This window comes from Choloepus didactylus, chromosome 4, assembly GCF_015220235.1.
Source record: "Choloepus didactylus isolate mChoDid1 chromosome 4, mChoDid1.pri, whole genome shotgun sequence".
Classification (NCBI taxonomy): Eukaryota; Metazoa; Chordata; class Mammalia; order Pilosa; family Megalonychidae; genus Choloepus; species Choloepus didactylus.
This window is the reverse complement of record NC_051310.1, coordinates 119,863,197-119,886,580: the sequence shown is the minus strand read 5'-3', so window position 1 is coordinate 119,886,580 and position 23,384 is coordinate 119,863,197. Positions and strand designations below refer to the sequence as shown.

The 23,384-nt window shown below is 37.4% G+C and overlaps 1 protein-coding gene across 6 annotated transcripts in view; it reads right to left on the bottom strand.

Annotated features, from left to right (window-relative positions):
- BNIP2 (BCL2 interacting protein 2) overlaps nucleotides 1-23,000 on the bottom strand; it is a 38,602-nt gene extending 15,602 nt beyond the window's left edge. For all 6 annotated transcript variants that reach the window (XR_005216457.1, XM_037833813.1, XM_037833814.1 and 3 more), the window contains exons 1-3: nucleotides 22,803-23,000; nucleotides 17,419-17,525; nucleotides 248-315 (exon numbers count right to left, since the gene is read on the bottom strand). Coding sequence is in view for 5 of the 6 variants with exons in the window: in XM_037833813.1 (XP_037689741.1) it covers nucleotides 248-315; nucleotides 17,419-17,468 (118 nt within the window). In the remaining variant the exon portion in view is untranslated. The remainder of the gene's footprint in view (nucleotides 1-247; nucleotides 316-17,418; nucleotides 17,526-22,802) is intronic.
- Between the last annotated feature and the right edge of the window lie 384 nt (nucleotides 23,001-23,384).

Genomic DNA, 23,384 nt, shown 5'->3' with positions numbered 1-23,384 from the left:
TCACTGTTGCTTCTATATCACGGCAAGAGATAATGAGATATCCCAGCAAGGATATGTCTTTTAAAACAATAAGAGCAGACCTTATAGTCGCCTTTTACTACTAAAAATGACCCCCCAACCACTACTTTTTTATTTTATAAATTTCAAGAAACCAAGGCTATGTTTTTAGAGTGTTAAATTTCCACAGCATTCCAAAAAATGCTTTCTTGGAAGTTTATTTTGTTGAAACTAACTGTCAAGTTCTTACCAGGCTGGCTTTCAGGTCCAGATACAGGTAGTATATCTGCTTCAATACTATCATCTTCTGGTAATGGTCTAGAAGACATATACACACACATTATAATCCAGATATTAAAAAAAAAAAAAATTTAAGTCTGAAGATCTATGAAAAATAACTTTAATACCATATGACCCGGCAATTCCACTACTAAGTGTATACCCCAAAGAATTGAACACTAGGACTCGAACAGATATTTGTACACCAATGTTCAAAGCAGCATTATTTACAATAGCCAAAGGTGGAAGCAACACAAATGCCCACCAAAAGTTGAATGGATAAACAAAATGTGGCAGATACACACAATGAAATACTATTCAGCCATAAAAAGGATCAAAGTCCTGATGCATGTGATAACATGGATGAAACTAGAAGACATCATGTTGAGTGAAAAAAGCCAAACACAAAAGGACAAACATAGTATGGTCTCACCAATATGAATTAATGATAATGAGCAAACTCATGGAATTAAAATCTAGAGTACAGCTTCCTAGGAGATAGAATGAGGGTAGAGAATGGGGAGCTGATGCTTAATTTGTGCAGAATTTTTAAAAATGTTGATTGTAAATGCTTGGAAATGGAGAGAGGTGATGGTAGCATATTACATGAGTGTAACACAACAGCACTGAATTATGGGTGTGATTGTGGCTGAAAGGGGAAGTTTAGGGTCATGTATGTCACTAGAAGGAAAGTTAGAGAACAAAACATGGGACTGTATAAAATAGTGAATGCTATTGTGGATGACAACCACAGTTAATAGTACAAATATAAGAATGTTCTTTCACGAACTAGGACAAATATATGACACTATTATAAGGTGTAAATAATAGGGAGGCATATGGAAAAAAATACAACTAATGCAAACTATTGCCTATAGTTAACAGAAATATTGTAATATTCTTTCATCAATTTTAACAAAGGTACCATACCAATGCTAAGTGTCAATAATAGGGGGGCATAAGGAATACGGGATTTTTCTTTTTGGAGCAAAGAAAATGTTCTCAAATTGACTGCAGTGATAATGCAAACTCTGTGGTTATACCGAGAGTCGATGATTGTACGCTTTGGATGAATTGTATAGTGTGTGAATAAAACTGTTTAAAACAAAAACAAAAAACAAAAATAAAACTCCCAAAGAAAAGCCCAGGACCAGAATGCTTCAAGGTGAATTCTACCAATGATTCCAAGAATTAATACCAACCCTGTTCAAATTCTTCCAAAAAACTGAAGAGGAGGGAACACTGCCTAACTCATTCTATGAAGCTAATATCACCCTAATACCAAAGCCAGATAAAGATACTAAAAGAAAATTACAGACCAAATTCTCTTATGAATATGGATGCAAAAATCCTCAACAAAATACTTGCAAATAGAATCCAATAGAGCACATTAAAAGAATTAAACACCATGATCAAGTGAGTTTTATCTCAGGTATGCAAGGGTGGTTCAACACAAGAAAATCAATTAAGATAATATACCACATTAACAAATTAAAAGGGAAAAACCACATGATCATCTCAATCAATACAGAAAAGGCATTTGACAAAATCTAGCATCCTTTCCTGATAAAAACACTTAGAAAACTAGAAATGACAGGAAATTTCCTCAACATGATAAAGGGCAAATATGAAAACCCACAGCTAACATTGTATTCAGTGGGGAAAGACTTGAGAACCCTCACCAATGTTGGAAACAACACAAGGATAAAGATGCCCACTATCACTATTGTTATTCAACATTGTGTTAGAAGTTCTAGCTAGAGCAGTTAGGCAAGACAAAGAAATAAAAGGCATCCAAGTTGGAAAGGAAGAAATAAACTTTCACTATTTGCAGATAACATGATCCTAAACATAGGGGAGTCTCGAAAAATCTACAACAAAACTACTAGAGGTAATAAATGAGTTCAGCAAAGTGATGGGATACAAGATCAGCATGCAAATATTAGTAATGTTTCTTCACACTAGTAATGAGCAACCTGAGGAGGAAATCAAGAAAAAAATTCCATTTACAATTGCAACTAAAGGAATAAACTAAATGAAGGATGTAAAGGACTTATACCCAGAAAACTACAAAACATTGCTAAAAGAAACCAAAGACCTAAATAAATGGAAGGATGTTCCATGCTCATGGATAAATAAATATCATGAAGATGTCAACTCTACCAAACATGATTTACAGATTCAACGCAACCGCAATCAAAATTCCAACAGCCTACTTTGCAGAAATAGAAAAGCCAAACATCAAATTTATTTGGAAGGTAAGCAGCCCCGAATAGCCAAAAACATCTTGAAAAAGAAGAACAAAGTTGGAGGACTGACACCTCCTAACTTTATAATTATTACAATGTTACAGTGGTCAAAACAGCAAAATTCTGGCATAAGGACAGATACATTGGCCAATGGAATTGAACAGAGAGTTCAGAAATAGACCCTCCCATCTATGGCCCATTGGTATTTGACAAGGGTGCCAAGCCCACTCAACCGAAACAGAATAGTCTCTTAAACAAACGGTGCTGGGAGAACAGGATAGCCATATGCAAAAGAATGAACGTGAACCTATATCTCACACCTTATAAAAAAGTAAACTCAAAATGGATCAAATCCCTAAATATAAGAACAAGGACCCTAAAACTCCTAAAAGAAAATGTAGGGAAGCATCTTCAAGATCTTGTGGTAGGCAATGGTTTTACAACCAAAGCATAAGCAGTGAAAGAAGAAATTAATAAATAGAACCTCCTCAAAATTAAAAACTTTTGTGCTTCAAAGGACTTGGTCAAGAAAGTAAAAAGGCAACTTACTCATTGGGAGAAGATATGTAGAAACTACATATCTGATAAAGGTTTAATATCCAGAATTACAACTCAACAACACAAAGACAAACAACTCAATTTAAAAATTGGCAAAAGACTTGAACAGACGTTTTTCTAAAGAGTAAATACAAATAGTTAAATAGCAAACTGAAAAGATGCTCAACATCACTAGCTATTAGGGAAATGCAAATCAAAATCACCATGAGATATATCACACCTACTAGAATGGCCACTATTAAAAAAAACAGGAAACTACAAGTGTTGGAGAGGATGTGGAGAAATAGGAACACTCATTACTGCTAGTGGGAATGTAAAATGGTGCAGTCTCTGTAGAAGACAGTTTGGTGGTTCCTCAGGAAGCTAAGTATAGAAATGCCAGATGATCCAGCAATCCCACTGCAAGGTATATACCCAGAAAAACTGAAAGCCGGGACTCAAACAGACATTTGCTCATCAATGTCCACAGTGGCATTTTTCACAATTGCCAAAAGATGGAAACAACCCAAGTGTCAATCAACTGATGAATGGATAAACAAAATGTGGTGTGTATATATATATACACACACACATACACACATTGGAATATTATTCAGCATGAAGAAGGAATGAGGTCCTGATGCATGAGGCAACATGGATGAACCCTGAGGACATTATGTTGAATGAATTAAGCCAGACACAAAAGAACAGATGTTATATGAGTTCACGAATAAGCAAACTCACAGAGTTAGAATCTAGAATACAGGTTACCAGAGAATAGAATCAGGGAAGAGAATGAGGAGCTAATGCTTAATTTGTGCAGAATTTTTAATAAAGTTGATTGTAAATGTTTGGAAATGATAGTGGTGATAATAGCACATTATTGTGAGCATAATGAACAGCACTGAATTATGTTTGTGAAGGTGGTTGAAAGGGGAAGTTTTGGGTTGCGTATGTTACTAGAAGGAAAGTTAAAACATAAAACATGGGGCTGTATAACACAATGAACCTTGTGTGGATGATGGATTGTGGTAAATAGTACAAATACAAGACTGTTCTTCCATGAATTATGACAAATGCATGACACTACTAAAAGGTGTTAATAATTGGAATATGGGGAAAGTATACCTAATGTAAATTATGGACTATAGTTAGTAATATTTTAATATTCTTTCATCAGTGGTAACAAAAGTACCACACTAGACCCAGCATCGTGAGACTGAGAGTATCTTCTTGACCAAAAGGGGGATGCAAAATGAGATGAAATGGTTTCAGTGGCTGAGAGATTCCAAATGGAGTCGAGAGGTCACTCTGGTGGACATTCTTATGCACTATATAGATAACACCTCTTAGGCTTTAATGTATTGGAATAGCTAGAAGTAAATACCTGAAACTACCAAACTCCAACCCAGCAGTCTGGACTCTGAAGACAATTATATAATAATGTAGATTACAAGGGGTGACAGTGTGATTGTGAAAACCTTGTGGATCACACACCCTTTATCTAGTGTATGGATGAGTGGAGGAATGGGGATAAAAACTAAAGAACAAATGGGGTGGGATGGGGGGATGATTTGGGTGTTCTTTTTTCACTTTTATTTTTTATTCTTGTTCTGGTTCTTTCTGATGTAAGGAAATTGTTCAGAGATAGATTGTGGTGATGAACGCATAACTATGTTATCATACTGTGGACAGTGGATTGTATACCATGGATGATTGTATGGTGTGTGAATGTATTTCAATAAAACTGAAGTTAATAAAAAAAAAAAAAACGCAAAAAAAAAAAAAAAAAAAAAGGTACCAAACTAATGCTAAGTGTCAACAACGGCAGGGTGTAAATGGGAATGTTGTATTTTTTAAATGACTTTTCTATAAATCTACAACTTTTCTAATGAAAAAAATAATTAAAAAAAAACTTTATGCTAAGGGAAAGAAACCAGATGCCAAGTACTACATTTTGTATGATTCCAATTATATAAAATATAAATAGATTTACAGAGACAGAATTAGATTAGTGATTATGTAGTGCTAGGGAAGGATAGCGTGACTGAGAGGCCACTGCTAAAGGGGATGGGGGGGTTTTTCTTTTTGGAGTAATGAAAATATTCTAAAGTGGACTGTGGTGATAAACGCACAATTTTGTGACTAGACTAAAAGCCACTGACTGCACACTTTGGATGGATTATATGGTATATGACTAAATCTCAGTAAAACTGCTTAAAAAAAATCAATTCCTCCAAAACTATTTATAACACTAATAAAATTCTGTGAGGCGGGGCAAGATGGCTGACTGGTGAGCTGTATGTTTTAGTTACTCCTCCAGGAAAGTAGGTAGAAAGCCAGGAACTGCGTGGACTGGACACCACAGAGCAATCTGACTTTGGGCATACTTCATACAACACTCATGAAAATGTGGAACTGCTGAGATCAGCAAAATCTGTAAGTTTTTGTGGCCAGGGGACCCGCACCCCTCCCTGCCAGGCTCAGTCCCGTGGGAGGAGGGGCTGTCAGCTCCAGGAAGGAGAAGGGAGAACTGCAGTGGCAGCCCTTATCAGAAACTCATTCTACTGATCAAAACTCCAACCATAGATAGACTGAGACCAGACACCAGAGAATCTGAGAGCAGCAAGCCCAGCAGAGAGGAGACAGGCATAGAAAAAAACAACACGAAAAACTCCAAAATAAAAGCGGAGGATTTTTGGAGTTCTGGTGAACATAGAAAGGGGAAGGGCAGAGCTCAGGCCCTGAGACTCATATGCAAATCTCGAAGAAAAGCTGATCTCTCTGCCCTGTGGACCTTTCCTTAATGGCCCTAATTGCTTTCTCTCTTAGCATTTCAATAGCCCATTAGATCTCTGAGGAGGGCCCTTTTTTTTAATCATTTTTTCTTTTTCTAAAACAATTACTCTAAGAAGCCCAATACAGAAAGCTTCAAAGACTTGCAATTTGGGCAGGTAAAGACAAGAGCAAAACTAAGAGAGCTCTGAGACAAAAGCTAATAATCCAGTGGCTGAGAAAATTCACTAAACACCACAACTTCTCAAGAAAAGAGGGGTGTCCGCTCACAGCCATCATCCTGGTGGACAGGAAACACTCCTGCCCATCGCCAGCCCCATAGCCCAGAGCTGCCCCAGACAACCCAGTGTGACGGAAGCGCTTTAAATAACAGGCACACACCACAAAACTGGGCGTGGACATTAGCCTTCCCTGCAACCTCAGCTGATTGTCCTAGAGTTGGGAAGGTGGAGCAGTGTGAATTAACAAAGCCCCATTCAGCCATCATTTCAGCAGACTGGGAGCCTCCCTACACAGCCCAGCAGCCCAGAACTGCCCTGGGGGGCACTCACCTGTGACATAGCACAGTCATCCCTCAACAGAGGACCCGGGGTGCACAGCCTGGAAGAGGGGCCCACTTGCAAGTCTCAGGAGCCATACGCCAATACCAAGGACTTGTGGGTCAGTGGCAGAGACAAACTGAGGCAGGACTGAACTGAAGGATTAGACTATCGCAGCAGCTTTAAAATTCTAGGATCACCAGGGAGATTTGATTGTTAGAGCCACCCCCCCTCCCTGACTGCCCAGAAACACGCCCCATATACAGGGCGGGCAACACCAACTACACACGCAAGCTTGGTACACCAATTGGACCCCACAAGACTCACTCCCCCACTCACCAAAAAGGCTAAGCAGGGGAGAACTGGCTTGTGGAGAACAGGTGGCTCGTGGACGCCACTTGCTGATTAGTTAGAGAAAGTGTACTCCACGAAGCTGTAGATCTGATAAATTACAGAGAACGACTTCAATTGGTCTACAAATCCTAAAAGAACCCTATCAAGTTCAGCAAATGCCAAGAGGCCAAAAACAACAGAAAATTATAAAGCATATGAAAAAACCAGACGATATGGATAACCCAAGCCCAAGCACCCAAATCAAAAGATCAGAAGAGACACAGCACCTAGAGCAGCTACTCAAAGAACTAAAGATGAACAATGAGACCATAGTACGGGATACAAAGGATATCAAGAAGACCCTAGAAGAGCATAAAGAAGACATTGCAAGACTAAATAAAAAAATGGATGATCTTATGGAAATTAAAGAAACTGTTGACCAAATTAAAAAGATTCTGGACACTCATAGTACAAGACTAGAGGAAGTTGAACAATGAATCAGTGACCTGGAAGATGACAGAATGGAAAATGAAAGCATAAAAGAAAGAATGGGGAAAAAAATTGAAAAACTCGAAATGGACCTCAGGGATATGATAGATAATATGAAACGTCCGAATATAAGACTCATTGGTGTTCCAGAAGGGGAAGAAAAGGGTAAAGGTCTAGGAAGAGTATTCAAAGAAATCGTTGGGGAAAACTTCCCAAATCTTCTAAACAACATAAATACACAAATCATAAATGCTCAGCGAACAACAATAGAATAAATCCAAATAAACCCACTCCGAGACATATTCTGATCACACTGTCAAACACGGAAGAGAAGGAGCAAGTTCTGAAAGCAGCAAGAGAAAAGCAATTCACCACATACAAAGGAAACAGCATAAGACTAAGTAGTGACTACTCAGCAGCCACCATGGAGGTGAGAAGGCAGTGGCACGATACATTTAAAATTCTGAGTGAGAAAAATTTCCAGCCAAGTATACTTTATCTAGCAAAGCTCTCCTTCAAATCTGAGGGAGAGCTTAAATTTTTCACAGACCAAAGAGACCTGCCCTACTGGAGATACTAAAGGGAGCCCTACAGACAGAGAAACAGAGAAAGGACAGAGAGACTTGGAGAAAGGTTCAGTACTAAAGAGATTCGGTATGGGTACAATAAAGGATATTAATAGAGAGAGGGGAAAAATATGACAAACATAAACCAAAGGATAAGATGGCTGATTCAAGAAATGCCTTCACAGTTATAACGTTGAATGTAAATGGATTAAACTCCCCAATTAAAAGGTATAGATTCGCAGAATGGATCAAAAAAAATGAACCATCAATATGTTGCATACAAGACACTCATCTTAGACACAGGGATACAAAGAAACTGAAAGTGAAAGGATGGAAAAAAATATTTCATGCAAGCTACAGCCAAAAGAAAGCAGGTGTAGCAATATTAATATCAGATAAAATAGACTTTAAATGCAGGGATGTTTTGAGAGACAAAGAAGGCTACTACATACTAATAAAAGGGGCAATTCAACAAGAAGAAATAACAATTGTAAATGTCTATGCACCCAATCAAGGTGCCACAAAATACATGAGAGAAACACTGGCAAAGCTAAAGGAAGCAATTGATGTTTCCACAATAATTGTGGGAGACTTCAACACATCACTCTCTCCTATAGATAGATCAACCAGACAGATGACCAATAAGGAAATTGAAAACCTAAACAATCTGATAAATGAATTAGATTTAACAGACATATACAGGACATTACATCCCAAATCACCAGGATACACATACTTTTCTAGTGCTCATGGAACTTTCTCCAGAATAGATCATATGCTGGGACATAAAACAAGCCTCAATAAATTTAAAAAGATTGAAATTATTCAAAGCACATTCTCTGACCACAATGGAATACAATTAGAAGTCAATAACCATCAGAGACTTAGAAAATTCACAAATACCTGGAGGTTAAACAACACACTCCTAAACAATCAGTGGGTTGAAGAAGAAATAGTAAGAGAAATTGCTAAATATATAGAGACGAATGAAAATGAGAACACAACATACCAAAACCTATGGGATGCAGCAAAAGCAGTGCTAAGGGGGAAATTTATAGCGCTAAATGCATACATTAAAAAGGAAGAAAGAGCCAAAATCAAAGAACTAATGGATCAACTGAAGAAGCTAGAAAATGAACAGCAAACCAATCCTAAACCAAGTAGAAGAAAAGAAATAACAAGGATTAAAGCAGAAATAAATGACATAGAGAACAAAAAAACAATAGAGAGGATAAATGTCACCAAAAGTTGGTTCTTTGAGAAGATCAACAAGATTGACAAGCCCCTAGCTAGACTGATAAAATCAAAAAGAGAGAAGACCCATATAAACAAAATAATGAATGAAAAAGGTGACATAACTGCAGATCCTGAAGAAATTAAAAAAATTATAAGAGGATATTATGAACAACTGTATGGCAACAAACTGGATAATGTAGAAGAAATGGACAATTTCCTGGAAACATATGAACAACCTAGACTGACCAGAGAAGAAATAGAAGACGTCAACCAACCCATCACCAGCAAAGAGATCCAATCAGTCATCAAAAATCTTCCCACAAATTAATGCCCAGGGCCAGATGGCTTCACAGGGGAATTCTACCAAACTTTCCAGAAAGAACTGACACCAATCTTACTCAAACTCTTTCAAAACATTGAAGAAAATGGAACACTACCTAACTCATTGCATGAAGCTAACATCAATCTAATACCCAAACCAGGCAAAGATGCTACAAAAAAGGAAAACTACCGGCTAATCTCCCTAATGAATATAGATGCAAAAATCCTCAACAAAATACTTGCAAATCGAATCCAAAGACACATTAAAAAAATCATACACCATGACCAAGTGGGGTTCATTCCAGGCATGCAAGGATGGTTCAACATAAGAAAATCAATCAATGTATTACAACACATTAACAAGTCAAAAGGGAAAAATCAAATGATCATCTCAACAGATGCTGAAAAAGCATTTGACAAAATCCAACATCCCTTTTTGATAAAAACACTTCAAAAGGTAGGAATTGAAGGAAACTTCCTCAACATGATAAAGAGCATATATGAAAAACCCACAGCCAGCATAGTACTCAATGGTGAGAGACTGAAAGCCTTCCCTCTAAGATCAGGAACAAGACAAGGATGCCCGCTGTCACCACTGTTATTCAACAGTGTGCTGGAAGTGCTAGCCAGGGCAATCCGGCAAGACAAAGAAATAAAAGGCATCCAAATTGGAAAAGAAGAAGTAAAACTGTCATTGTTTGCAGATGATATGATCTTATATCTAGAAAACCCTGAGAAATCGACGATACAGCTACTAGAGCTAATAAACAAATTTAACAAAGTAGTGGGATACAAGATTAATGCACATAAGTCAGTAATGTTTCTATATGCTAGAAATGAACAAACTGAAGAGACACTCAAGAAAAAGATACCATTTTCAATAGCAACTAAAAAAATCAAGTACCTAGGAATAAACTTAACCAAAGATGTAAAAGACCTAGACAAAGAAAACTACATAACTCTACTAAAAGAAATAGAAGGGGACCTTAAAAGATGGAAAAATATTCCATGTTCATGGATAGGAAGACTAAATGTCATTAAGATGTCAATTCTACCCAAACTCATCTACAGATTCAATGCAATCCCAATCAAAATTCCAACAACCTACTTTGCAGACTTGGAAAAGCTAGTTATCAAATTTATTTGGAAAGGGAAGATGCCTCGAATTGCTAAAGACACTCTAAAAAAGAAAAACGAAGTGGGAGGACTTATACTCCCTGGCTTATTATAAAGCCACAGTTGCCAAAACAGCATGGTACTGGCACAAAGATAGACATATAGATCAATGGAATCGAATTGAGAATTCAGAGATAGACCCTCAGATCTATGGCCAACTGATCTTTGATAAGGCCCCCAAAGTCACTGAACTGAGTCATAATGGTCTTTTCAACAAATGGAGCTGGGAGAGTTGGATATCCATATCCAAAAGAATGAAAGAGGACCCCTACCTCACACCCTACACAAAAATTAACTCAAAAAGGGACCAAAGATCTCAATATAAAAGAAAGTACCATAAAACTCCTAGAAGATAATGTAGGAAAACATCTTCAAGACCTTGTATTAGGCGGCCACTTCCTAGACTTTACACCCAAAGCACGAGCAACAAAAGAGAAAATAGATAAATGGGAACTCCTCAAGCTTAGAAGTTTCTGCACCTCAAAGGAATTTCTCAAAAAGGTAAAGAGGCAGCCAACTCAATGGGAAAAAATTTTTGGAAACCATGTATCTGACAAAAGACTGATATCTTGCATATATAAAGAAATCCTACAACTCAATGACAATAGTACAGACAGCCCAATTATAAAATGGGCAAAAGATATGAAAAGACAGTTCTCTGAAGAGGAAATACAAATGGCCAAGAAACACATGAAAAAATGTTCAGCTTCACTAGCTATTAGAGAGATGCAAATTAAGACCACAATGAGATACCATCTAACACCGATTAGAATGGCTGCCATTAAACAAACAGGAAAGTACAAATGCCAGAGGGGATGTGGAGAAATTGGAACTCTTATTCATTGTTGGTGGGACTGTATAATGGTTCAGCCACTCTGGAAGTCAGTCTGGCAGTTCCTTAGAAAACTAGACATAGAGTTACCATTCTATCCAGCGATTGCACTCCTCGGTATATACCCGGAAGATCGGAAAGCAGTGACACGAACAGATATCTGCACGCCAATGTTGATAGCAGCATTATTCACAATTGCCAAGAGATGGAAACAACCCAAATGTCCTTCAACAGATGAGTGGATAAAGAAAATGTGGTATATACACACAATGGAATACTACGCGGCAGTAAGAAGGAACGATCTCGTGAAACATATGACAACATGGATGAACCTTGAAGACATAATGCTGAGCGAAATAAGCCAGGCACAAAAAGAGAAATATTATATGCTACCACTAATGTGAACTTTGAAAAATGTAAAACAAATGGTTTATAATGTACAATGTAGGGGAACTAGCAATAGAGAGCAATTAAGGAAGGGGGAACAATAATCCAAGAAGAACCGATAAGCTATTTAACGTTCTGGGGATGCCCAGGAATGACTATGGTCTGTTAATTTCTGATGGATATAGTAGGAACAAGTTCACAGAAATGTTGCTGTATTAGGTAACTTTCTTGGGGTAAAGTAGGAACAGGTTGGCAGTAAAGCAGTTATCTTAGGTTAGTTGTCTTTTTCTTACTCCCTTGTTATGGTCTCTTTCAAATGTTCTTTTATTGTATGTTTGTTTTCTTTTTAACTTTTTTTTCATACAGTTGATTTAAAAAAGAAGGGAAAGTTAAAAAAAAAAAAAAGAAAGAAAAACAAGGAAAAAAAAAGATGTAGTGCCCCCTTGAGGAGCCTGTGGATAATGCAGGGGTATTCGCCTACCCCACCTCGATGGTTGCTAACATGACCACAGACATAGGGGACTGGTGGTTTGATGGGTTGAGCCCTCTACCATAGGTTTTACCCTTGGGAATATGGTTGCTGCAAAGGAGAGGCTAGGCCTCCCTATGGTTGTGCCTAACAGCCTCCTCCCGAATGCCTGTTTGTTGCTCAGATGTGGCCCTCTCTCTCTGGCTAAGCCAACTTGAAAGGTGAAATCACTGCCCTCCCCCCGATGTGGGATCAGACACCCAGGGGAGTGAATCTCCCTGGCAACGTGGAATATGACTCCCGGGGAGGAATGTAGACCTGGCATCGTGGGACGGAGAACATCTTCTTGACCAAAAGGGGGATGTGAAAGGAAATGAAATAAGCTTCAGTAGCAGAGAGATTCCAAAAGGAGCCGAGAGGTCACTCTGGTGGGCACTCTTACGCACACTTTAGACAACCCTTTTTAGGTTCTAAAGAATTGGGGTAGCTGGTGGTGGATACCTGAAACTATCAAACTACAACCCAGAACCCATGAATCTCGAAGACAGTTGTATAAAAATGTAGCTTATGAGGGGTGACAATGGGATTGGGAAAGCCATAAGGACCACACTCCACTTTGTCTAGTTTATGGATGGATGAGTAGAAAAATAGGGGAAGGAAACAAACAGACAAAGGTACCCAGTGTTCTTTTTTACTTCAATTGCTCTTTTTCACTCTAATTATTATTCTTGTTATTTTTGTGTGTGTGCTAATGAAGGTGTCAGGGATTGATTTAGGTGATGAATGTACAACTATGTAATGGTACTGTGAACAATCAAAAGTACGATTTGTTTTGTATGACTGCGTGGTATGTGAATATATCTGAATAAAATGAAGATTAAAAAAAAAGAAAATTCTGTCAGAATCCCCGCAAAAAAAGGAATAACCATATTTCCTGACAATGGGCACGCAGAATATAAAGACGAAGTGTGGGACAAAAACAACATAAAGGGGGAACAGAGGGATATGGGACAAAAAGTGTGTATGCTAATGAAGTTAAGCTGGTATCCTTTCAAACTAGTAGGTTATAGACTTAGGTTGTATAATACAAACCCCAGGACAACCACAAAGAAAGTATTTAAAATATATACAGAAATGGAAATGAGAAAGGGATCAGATATATCACAGAAGATCAACTATTTAGAAAAGGAGGTTTCAATAAAGGAAAAGAAACAAAAAAGATACAAGATATAAAAAACAAAGGACATAATGGCTGAAGTAAGTCTTTCCTTTATAGTAGTAACACAGAATGTTAATGTAATAAACTCCCCAATCAAAAGACAAAGATTGACAGAATGGATGAAAAAGCATGATCCAACTATATGTCGTTTACACGAGATTTACCTGAGATCCAAAGACACAAATAGGTTGAAAGTAAAAGGATGGAAAAAGACATTGCTTGCAAACAGAAACCAAAAAACAGCTGGAGTAGCTATACTAGTATCGGACGAAATAGACTTTAAGTCAAAAGCTGTTAACAAGAGACAAAGAAGGACTCTATATATTAATAAAGGATCAATTTACTAGAAGAAATAACAATCATAAATATTTATGCACCTAACCATGATACCCCCAAATACATGAGGCAAACACAGGCAAAAGTGTAGGGAGAAACAGATACCTCTGCAATAATAGGTGGATACTTAATTACACCACTCTTTTTAATAGATAGAACATATAGATAGAACATCAATAAGAAAACAGAAAACTCGACTAATATAATAAATGAATTAGACCTAACAGACTATATACAGAATACCACACCCCCCCCCAAAAAGCAGAATACACATTCTTCTCAAGTGCACATGGAACATTCTCCAGGATAGACCACATGTTAGAGCACAAAATGTGTCTCAACAAATTTAAAAGGACTGAAATTATACAAAGCATTTTCTTTGATCACAAAGGAATGAAGGTAGAAATCAGTTACAGGAGAAATGGAAAATTCACAAATATATGGAAGTTAATCCACTCTTAATCAACGGGTCAAAGAAGAAATCACAAGGGAAATCAGTAAGTATCTTGAAATGAACGAAAACATGTGGCAAAAGCAGTGCTCAGAGGGATATTTACAGCCCTAAATGCTTACATTAGAAAAAAAGAGCAAGCTCAAATCAAAGACCTAACCATACACCCAGAGGAACTAGAAAAAGAGCCTCAAACTAAACCCAAATTGAGCCAAAGGAAAGAGATAAGATTAGAACAGAAATAAATAACAGAGAATAAAAAAACAATAGAGAGGATTAACAAAACAAAAAGTTGGTTCTTTGAAAAGATTTGACAAACCTTAAGCTAGACTGAGGAAGGAAAAAAGAGAGGATGCAAATAATTAAAATCAGAAATGAAGAGGGGGCATTACTGCTGACCCTGCAGAAGTAAAAAAGTTCATAAAAGGATACTATGAACAACCGTATGCCAACAAATCAGACAACCTAGTTGAAATGCAAGTTCCTAGAAACACACAAACAACCTGCACTGACTCTAAAAGAATAAGAAGATCTCACCAGACCAATTACAAGTAAAGAGATTGAATCAGTCATCAAAAACTTCCAAATAAAAGCCCAGGACCATATGGCTTCACAGATGAATTCTACTAATCATTCTAAGAAGAATACCAATTCTGCTCAAATTCTTCCAAAAAACTGAAGAGTAGGGAACCCTAACTCATTCTATGAGGCCAATATCACCCTCATACCAAAACAAGATAAGGATACTATAAGAAAAAAGAAATTACAGATCAATTTCCCTTATGAATATAGATGCAAAAATCCTCAGCAAAACACTAGCAAACTGAATCCAGCACCCTTTCTTGATAAAAACACTTACAAAACTAGGAATAGAAGGAAACTTTCCTAACATGATAAAGGGCATATATGAAAAATCCACTGCTAACACCCTACTGAAAGCTTTCGCTCTAATACAAGGGTGCCCACTGTCACCACTGTTATTCAACATAGTACTAGAAGTTCTAGCTAGAGCAGTTAGGCAAGAAAAATAAAAGGGATCCAAACTGGAAAGGAAGAAGTTAAACTTCTACTGTTTATAGATAACATATCCTATATATAGAAGTCCCAAAAAATCTCAACAAAGGTACTAGAGCCAATAAGCAAGTTCAGCAAAGTGGCAGGGTACAAGATCAACATGAAAATCAGTAATGAACAGTCTAAGAAGAGAATTAAGAAAAAAATTCCATTTACAATTGCAACTAAAAGAATCAAATACCTAGGAATAAATTAAACCAGGGATATAAAGGACTTATACATGGAAAATCAAAAGACAATGCTAAAAGAAATCAAAGAAGACCTAAATAAATGGAAGGACATTCCATGCTCACGGCTTGGAAGATTAAATGTTGACAAGATGTCAATTCTACCCAACATGATTTACAGATTCAATGAAATCCCAGTCAAAATTCCAACCTTTGCAGAAATGGAAAAGTCAATCACCAAATTTATTTGGAAGGGTAAGAGGCTCTGAATAGCCAAAACCATCTTAAAAAAGAATGAAGTTGGAGGACTCATACTTCTAGATTTTAAAACTTCTTACAATGTGACAGCAATCAAAACAGCACGATACTGATATAACGACAGATATCTTGACCAATGGAAGCCAATCAAGAGTTCAGAAATAGACCCTCACATCCATGGTCAATAGATTTTTGACAAGGGTGCCAAGTATACTCAACTGGGACAGAATGGTCTCTTCAACAAATGATGCTGGGAGAATGGATATCCACATGCAAATGAATGGAGGGGGATCCTTATCTCATACCACATATGAAAATTAACTCAAAATGGATGAAAGATTTAAATATAAGAACCAGAACTATAAAACTCCTAGAAGAAAACACAGGGAAGCATCTTTGGACCTTGTGTTAGGCAATGGTTTCTTACACCTCACACCAAAAGCATAAGCCATGAAAGAAAAAATAGATAAATGGGACCTCAAAAAAATTAAAAACTTTTGGGCATCAAAGGGTTTTATCATGAAAGTAAAATGACAACTTACACAATGGGAGAAAATATTTGGAAACCACATATCCAATAAAGGTTTAATATCTAGAATATATAAAGAAATCCTACAACTCAAGAAGACAAACAATGCCTTCAAAAAAAAAATGGGCAAAAGCCTTGAATAGACATTTCTCCAGAAGATATACAAATAGCCAAAAAACCACATGAAAAGATGTTCAACATCTTTAGCTAACAGGGAAATACATATTAAAACCACAAGGAGATACCACTTTATACCCACCAAAATGGCCAGTATTAACAAAATGGAAACTAAGAAGTGTTGGAAAGGATGTGGAAAAACAGGAACATGATTCATTGTTGGTGGGAATGTAAAATAGTGCAGCTGCTATGGCAGATATAGTAATTTTCCAAATGACCCTGAAATCCTACTTCTAGGTATATAGTCAAAAGTACTGAAAGCAAGGACTCAAACAGAGATTCATAGTGGCATTATTCACAAATGTCAAAAGATGGAAGTAACCCAAGTGTCCATCAACCGATGAATGGATAAGCAAAATGTGGTAAACACATACAACAGAATATTATGCAGCTGTGAAAAGGAATGAGGTTCTGGTACATACGACAACATGGATGAACCCTGAAGACATGTTGAGTGAAGTAAGGCAGACACCAAAGGACAAATATTGTAGGATCTCACCGGTATGTAATAATTAGAATAAGCATATTCATAAGAATCAGAAACTTGAATACAGGGCTTTTGGGGCTAGACAGGGCTAGGGAAAGGGGAGTTAAAGCTTAACTGGTACAGAATTTCCATTGGGGGTGACAGAATAATGTTGATAATAGATGATGGTGATGGTTGCACAAAATTGTGAATGTATTTACACCCACTGAATTACATACCTGATTGTGATTAAAGGGGGAAATTTTAGGTTGTTTATATGTTACTAAAATTAAAAATGTTAAAAAATTAAAAAAAAAAATATTAAATAAGATAACATATATATTTGGTTGGAAAGTAAGATTACAGGAGAATTATTTTAACCGCTGGAAAGCAACTTGCATTTTCTAGTATTCAAATTATCACTTGATAATACTATCCTTCTCCAAGAAGTTCAATACTCATTTAATAAGTGACATTAATAAGGAAATTTTAACATTTTGTTCTAAATTTGTTTTCATTTGAAAGAACTTCTCACATTGGAAAATCTTCATCTTGCCATTCTTCCTTAAGTTCCACACCTTCCATCCTCAGTCTAGCCTCAATGTCAACTACAAATTCCCGATGATCCAGGGATCCAATGTCCTGTGAAGGAGACAGAAAAATTTATAACCATTAATAACATATATTCCACTTTACTTTTTATCTGCTGAAAGGTGCAATAATCTTATACATTAGTTCATGCCTCTACCCTATCAACCACTGTACTTTAGCTCAATAATCTGGCCACGACATCAACTTACTGTATTGCAACTACTTTTACTAAAAAAATTAGAACAGAAAACACCCAGAATACATCTATTCTTAAAAAAAAAAAAAGTATTGTTTATAGTAAGGGGGCTGTTCAGTGAAAAAAAAAAAATCTGTTTTCAGCTGCAATTTAAAATGCATTTCTTACTGCAGATTACGTTTAAAGAATTGGGGTTGGGGTAAAAGTAGATAAATATATACTCTATTCTACAGTTATAATTAAATCTTCTGTCCTTTGAATAGAGGTTAATTCTAGAAATTGAAAACAAGTAAAAAGCATTTCACTCTCATGACTCAGTGGGTATGCTATCATTTATATTTCTTTCTCTATAGTTTCAGTGCCACAACTCTTCAGCCAGTTAAAGAAGTCTATATAGCAACTGTTCAGTAAATGAATTATGCTATATTTTGATTTGCTTCATATCTACACCATCTTTCTCATATAGTTCAGTGTAAGTTTTCAGACATTGAGCTTGGTGAATGTCTCTGTTTATGTAACTACTTACTTTAACTTAGGCCAAGAATTTTAATTTTAGTTTTTCCAAGGAAGGTGTGAGTGCCAATATCCTCATTTTACAAAGCAAGGAGTCTAGAGATACTCCCTTTGGTTGATGGAATAAGAAATAGAGGTTTAGGTATTTATTTAAGAAGTCTTGGGTTAATAGATGGGTATTTAGCTCGCTTACCCTAGAGTAAGTCAATAGATGTCTAATGTTATTCAGGAAACAACAGAATACACACATTTCTTAAGAGATATAAAGTATCACTAGAAGTACTAAAACAAAACTAAAATTGGTTAACTCCAGGAAAGAGGGCAGAATGAGAACTGATGTTTTCCACTGTAAGTTCTTCTACATTACTTGCTTTCTAAAACTATGCATACATGATTTTTTTAAACACATTTATCAAATAAAACAAATGGTGCCAGCCATTCATATCCAACCAACTAGTCTTCTAAAACAAAGATCTGATCATGTCTTATGGTTGACTTATCTACTATGTCATTAAACCACAAAGGTGTACAGAAAAGCATTGTATTCCAGAACAACAACAAAATTACACTGGAAATTTTCTAAAGTGCTAAAGTTCACACGGTAGACCAAATTCATAACCCCATCAAGACTGGGAAGCTCTCTTCCCGATTTGAAATCTTAATTATGCTCAAGGGGAGGTTTCAAACATCCCTAAAAGGTTTTAAGTTTTTGAGTACTTACTTGTTAGCATAGAAAAAACTGGCAAATTCTGACTTTTCCTCACTAACATATTTGCTAATAGAGAGTTAGTTTATTTATATAAGGAGAGTTTGGGAAAACAGTGAGCCAGGCAATTTTGATAAATTAATGAAAGACACACCTTAAATTAATGAAAGAGTTTGACTTACTTAGCAGTTCCTCTATTTTTAATACATAATTTATGCTTTAAGGTAATTTTAACACACATCTTCAGTGATCACTCCATAGACTGTTTTCTCATTGCAACTCTTTCTCTATGTAGAGGCAAAAACAAACAAAAAGGGACATCTACCTTACCAAGCAACCTCTTTTACTTAGAGCACAGAACCAGTAGAAAAGAACTCAAAATCATAGCCAACAATCCCAAATACTTAATACACATCACTCTAGAATTATGCCTAAGAGAGCCCAAAGCATTCTACCACTAAAGGTTGAAAACTGGCAGATTCTCCCAAATTTTTAATTCACAATTCTCAATGTCAAGTTTTTTTCAAGTCCTTGGTAGTCACTCTAAAGTGAATAGATATATTTCCTTAAATTCAATAACCAAAGAAGTTTCCTATTATCTTGTCTCACCTTTTTATTGGGTGTTTATCAGGATGTTCTAGATGTTGTTTTCCAATTTCCCATATATTCAGAAAATACTTAACATTTCTAAATAAAAGCAGTGGCTGAAAATTGCTACCACTCTTATTTCCACCATCTAGCACAGTGCCTGGCATATGGTAGGCTTGTAAATATTAGTTAAATGAACAAATACTTAATTGTAAAGTAGCAAGCCTTTGCTCAACCTCTTAAGCTCATTCTGTTTATTAAACTTCATAAATAAAGCCTCCTCTTATGTCTACCCCTCAAAAACATAATAAAAATATTTTGTGACAACCTACAGACATGTAATAGAAACTTCTGTTGGTAAAATTAATATATCTTGTGGAATTCTAGAAGACAAACCACTTGAATAAGGTTATCACTTGAAAACACCTTGTCTTCACAGAGAGCCTAAGCCCCTCTCAGCCTATTTATTCAACTTTTCTTTACTATCATATTGAATCATGTGAGGTTAATATGCCACACCATATAATCATGGATATTTAGAATTTGGAGATAATTAATTTAGTTAAATAGAACCTAAGAGTAGAGATAAAGATACATTTACTCTTGACCATTTCATCAAAAATAGTACACTAGGTAGATAAAAACCATTTAAACAATTGAGAGTTCTTGGAAGCACCTTATTATCAAGCAGTTGTAAGAACAGGAAGCTACTAACCGAAAGGAATAATATAAGCACAACCACTTTGAAGGAAATCAGGATATTGCTGACTCAGATTTTTTTTTTTTTAAACTAGATTGGGGAAATAAACACTTCACAATGCTATTGGTTAAAATAACCCAATGCAACAGGAATAATCAAGTCGGTGGTAGTGGTGGCACATCCTTACTTATGCTAGTCATCTGGGGAGGTCATAAAGATGAATTAGAAAAAGTTGCTGACCTCACTGAGGTTAAAAATCAGGGAGATATGGACTTCCTCCTGACAAAGCCTTGTGGCGGGTGGGGGATGGAGGTGTGTGGTGATAAATCCAACCAAATAAAGAAGGGGATTTCCCCATGCACCTCGGCAACGTAAGCAAAAATTAAATATTAAGACCATGTTTAGAACTGTCTAAACTTATAACATAATTTTACAAGGAAAACTATTATTATGTAGTTTAACAATGCCACTGAAATAGGTGCTAGTAATAACCACTATCTATGCTGAAATCAGTACAGCTGGCAGAAGGAAATGCCCAGGGAAGCTGTCCACTTCCCCATTTAAATGAAAGGCTTTAATTTTAAATATTTATGTTCACTTTTTTCCTGAAAGATTGGCAACCTTATAAAATACTTTAAACCAGCCTATATGTTTACAATGATCACCAAAACACCTCTGTAAAACCCCTAAATGCTTGCTTGTCATTATTCCCTTAAGGGCAGGGTTACACAGGTTTTTAAGAGTGAAATGAGATTCTCTATCAGGAATGTTATCACAAAATTTAAAGAAAAACTAGAATGGTCCTGAGTTTTCTCAAATTGTAAAAATAAAGCAAAGGATAAATACATCACCTATGAGAAGACAAAACCTCTGCTACCAACATTAGCATGCAAACACAAAACAACAGAACAATGTGGTACATTTATTGAATTATTAGAATGCAGAACATACTGAAGAGGTGAAACTTTTAAAATGTCTAATTACTGATCTCTAACACTCCGTTGCAGAGTTTAAAAATATTGGTTGTAATATAAAAGTATAATCTTGGAACATTACTATCACAGTATTACACCAGCATGCTGCTTTAGAAGACGTCAATGTAACAAGCCATCTTTTGCAAACGATCAGCCTAGGCTGATTTACTGGATCTGGCTACACTGCCTTTCTCAAAAGCCTTCTTCCCTCATTGCTCCTTCTACCAGCATTACCCCAGGCAGATTGTACGGAAGAGAACCACTTTCGCAAAGAGTGCTTTTCACATTTACTAATCATTTTTACATTCATCCACATATGTTCCAACCAACAATTTCGTAAGGTATAGAACACTGGTATGTAACATTTTATCTTATATACCAGGCACTGGTTCCCACATCTAGTCCAGAACTGTTTCTAATACAGCACACTGTCCTCAGCTCACTTGCAACTTTATATAGAATAAAGATTTGGTTACACTTAGCTTCAAAGGTCCTGCAATGCCTAAAGACTATAATAGCCCCGACTTAAGATGATCTAATTCAAGTTCCATGTTTGCAGAAGTGGACCTGACACTGGATTTCCTGTCTAAATCCAATAATATTAGAGCAATAGAGGAGATTACAAAGATCAGGAATAGAGCCTAGAGAAAATATAAAATGACAAGAACAGAGTAGGAGAAAACGTGCAAGAAGATCAAGAAACTACTTTGTAGGGTAACTTAATTGGGTAACCAGTTATAAGTTTGAGATAACATTATCCATTTAGGAATTGCAGAAACTCTTATGTTGAGAAAGTATATGTTTCACTGAAAATAATTAAGAAATTAAGCATTAGGAGAAATAGAGATCCTAATTTAAACAATGGTGGGGATGAAAATCATACACTTTACACTTAGCAAGGATTCATTCAACCAAATATATAGAAGACATTGTGACTACAAAACCTGTGCCCTCAAACAGTTCCTGGCAGACAAAGGAACAGTTTCAATAGCAACATGATAAAGACACAAATTTTTAATTTTACACGAGTTGATCTAAGTGATCTCCAGTGGCATCAGGAACGCAGGAAACTCAAAACCTTTTTTGCCAGGTACTTATGCGCAAAGGGTACAGCATATGAATCCAGGGAGGGACTCGGCTTTACTCGTACACACCCTGTATTTGGCTTGGCTTGGCTTGCCCAGGAAGGTCTAACAGAGACCTGATTACTAATGACGCTTCCGTGTCTATTCTGCGAGGGTACGAGGCACACCACCAGTCCAAGTTTCTTTGTTCTGCACCAGAACGGTCACTAGTCATAGACACGGGACCAACGCGGCCCTTTCACTCAGACCAGGGTGTGTGTGTAAGGGTTCTCGGGAAGGAGAAGGCTCCGTCCCGAGCACCACAACCACAACAAACAGAAAACGGGTGGGGGGCAAGGTTGGCAAATGCGAACAGGAGCCTAGCCAAGGGCGGGGACCTAAGCTGGGCGCGGACCGGGAAGCGCCTCTCGGGCAGGTCGTATGGCGCCCCATATGACGGATACCCTTCTTGCTGTTGGGCCTCCCTCTCTCTAGGCGCCCGTGGACACGCGCCACTCAGACCCTCCGTCCCCAGGTCTTTTCCCAGCCCAGGCCCACCTTACCAGGCCCTACTGGAACGCACTCACCCCGGAGGAAGCCTCGGCTCCCTCGTGCTCTTCGTCCCTCCAGGCCGGCGACGTGGGGCTGACGGCCAGGTCGTACAAGGTGCTGCCGAGCGGAGCCCGCTCTGTTCGGTGGGCGGCGGATACTAGGGTCCAGTCTCCCGGCTGCAGCTACAGTAGGGACGGCAGCAGCGACGGCAGTAGCCCTGACCCGGACGCAGACGTCGGGTACAACGGAAGTGACAACACCCGGACATTCTCCTGGCACCACAGCCCTCGGAGGAAGAGGCGGAGGCGTGGCGGGCTTCTTGAATTCCCCAGGGTCACCTCAAACCCAACCCAACCCAAGCAACCCACGCCAACCCGGAGCCTTCCGGGCTGAATCCGGGCATGCGCCACCGGCCGCCCAGAGTTTCCCCTGGGCGGATCATAGAGTTGAAAGCTCATTAGTTGTGCCTTTAGGGCCAGGGGCACTTCCCGACCAATTTGTTTTTGCTGGCAGGCGTCCCTTAAGTCCCAAGGAGCCTTTTTTACTTTCCTTTGTTTTATCTTTACTGGTAATTTAAAAAACTATGTACAGGTATACCTCCTTTTATTGCACTTTAC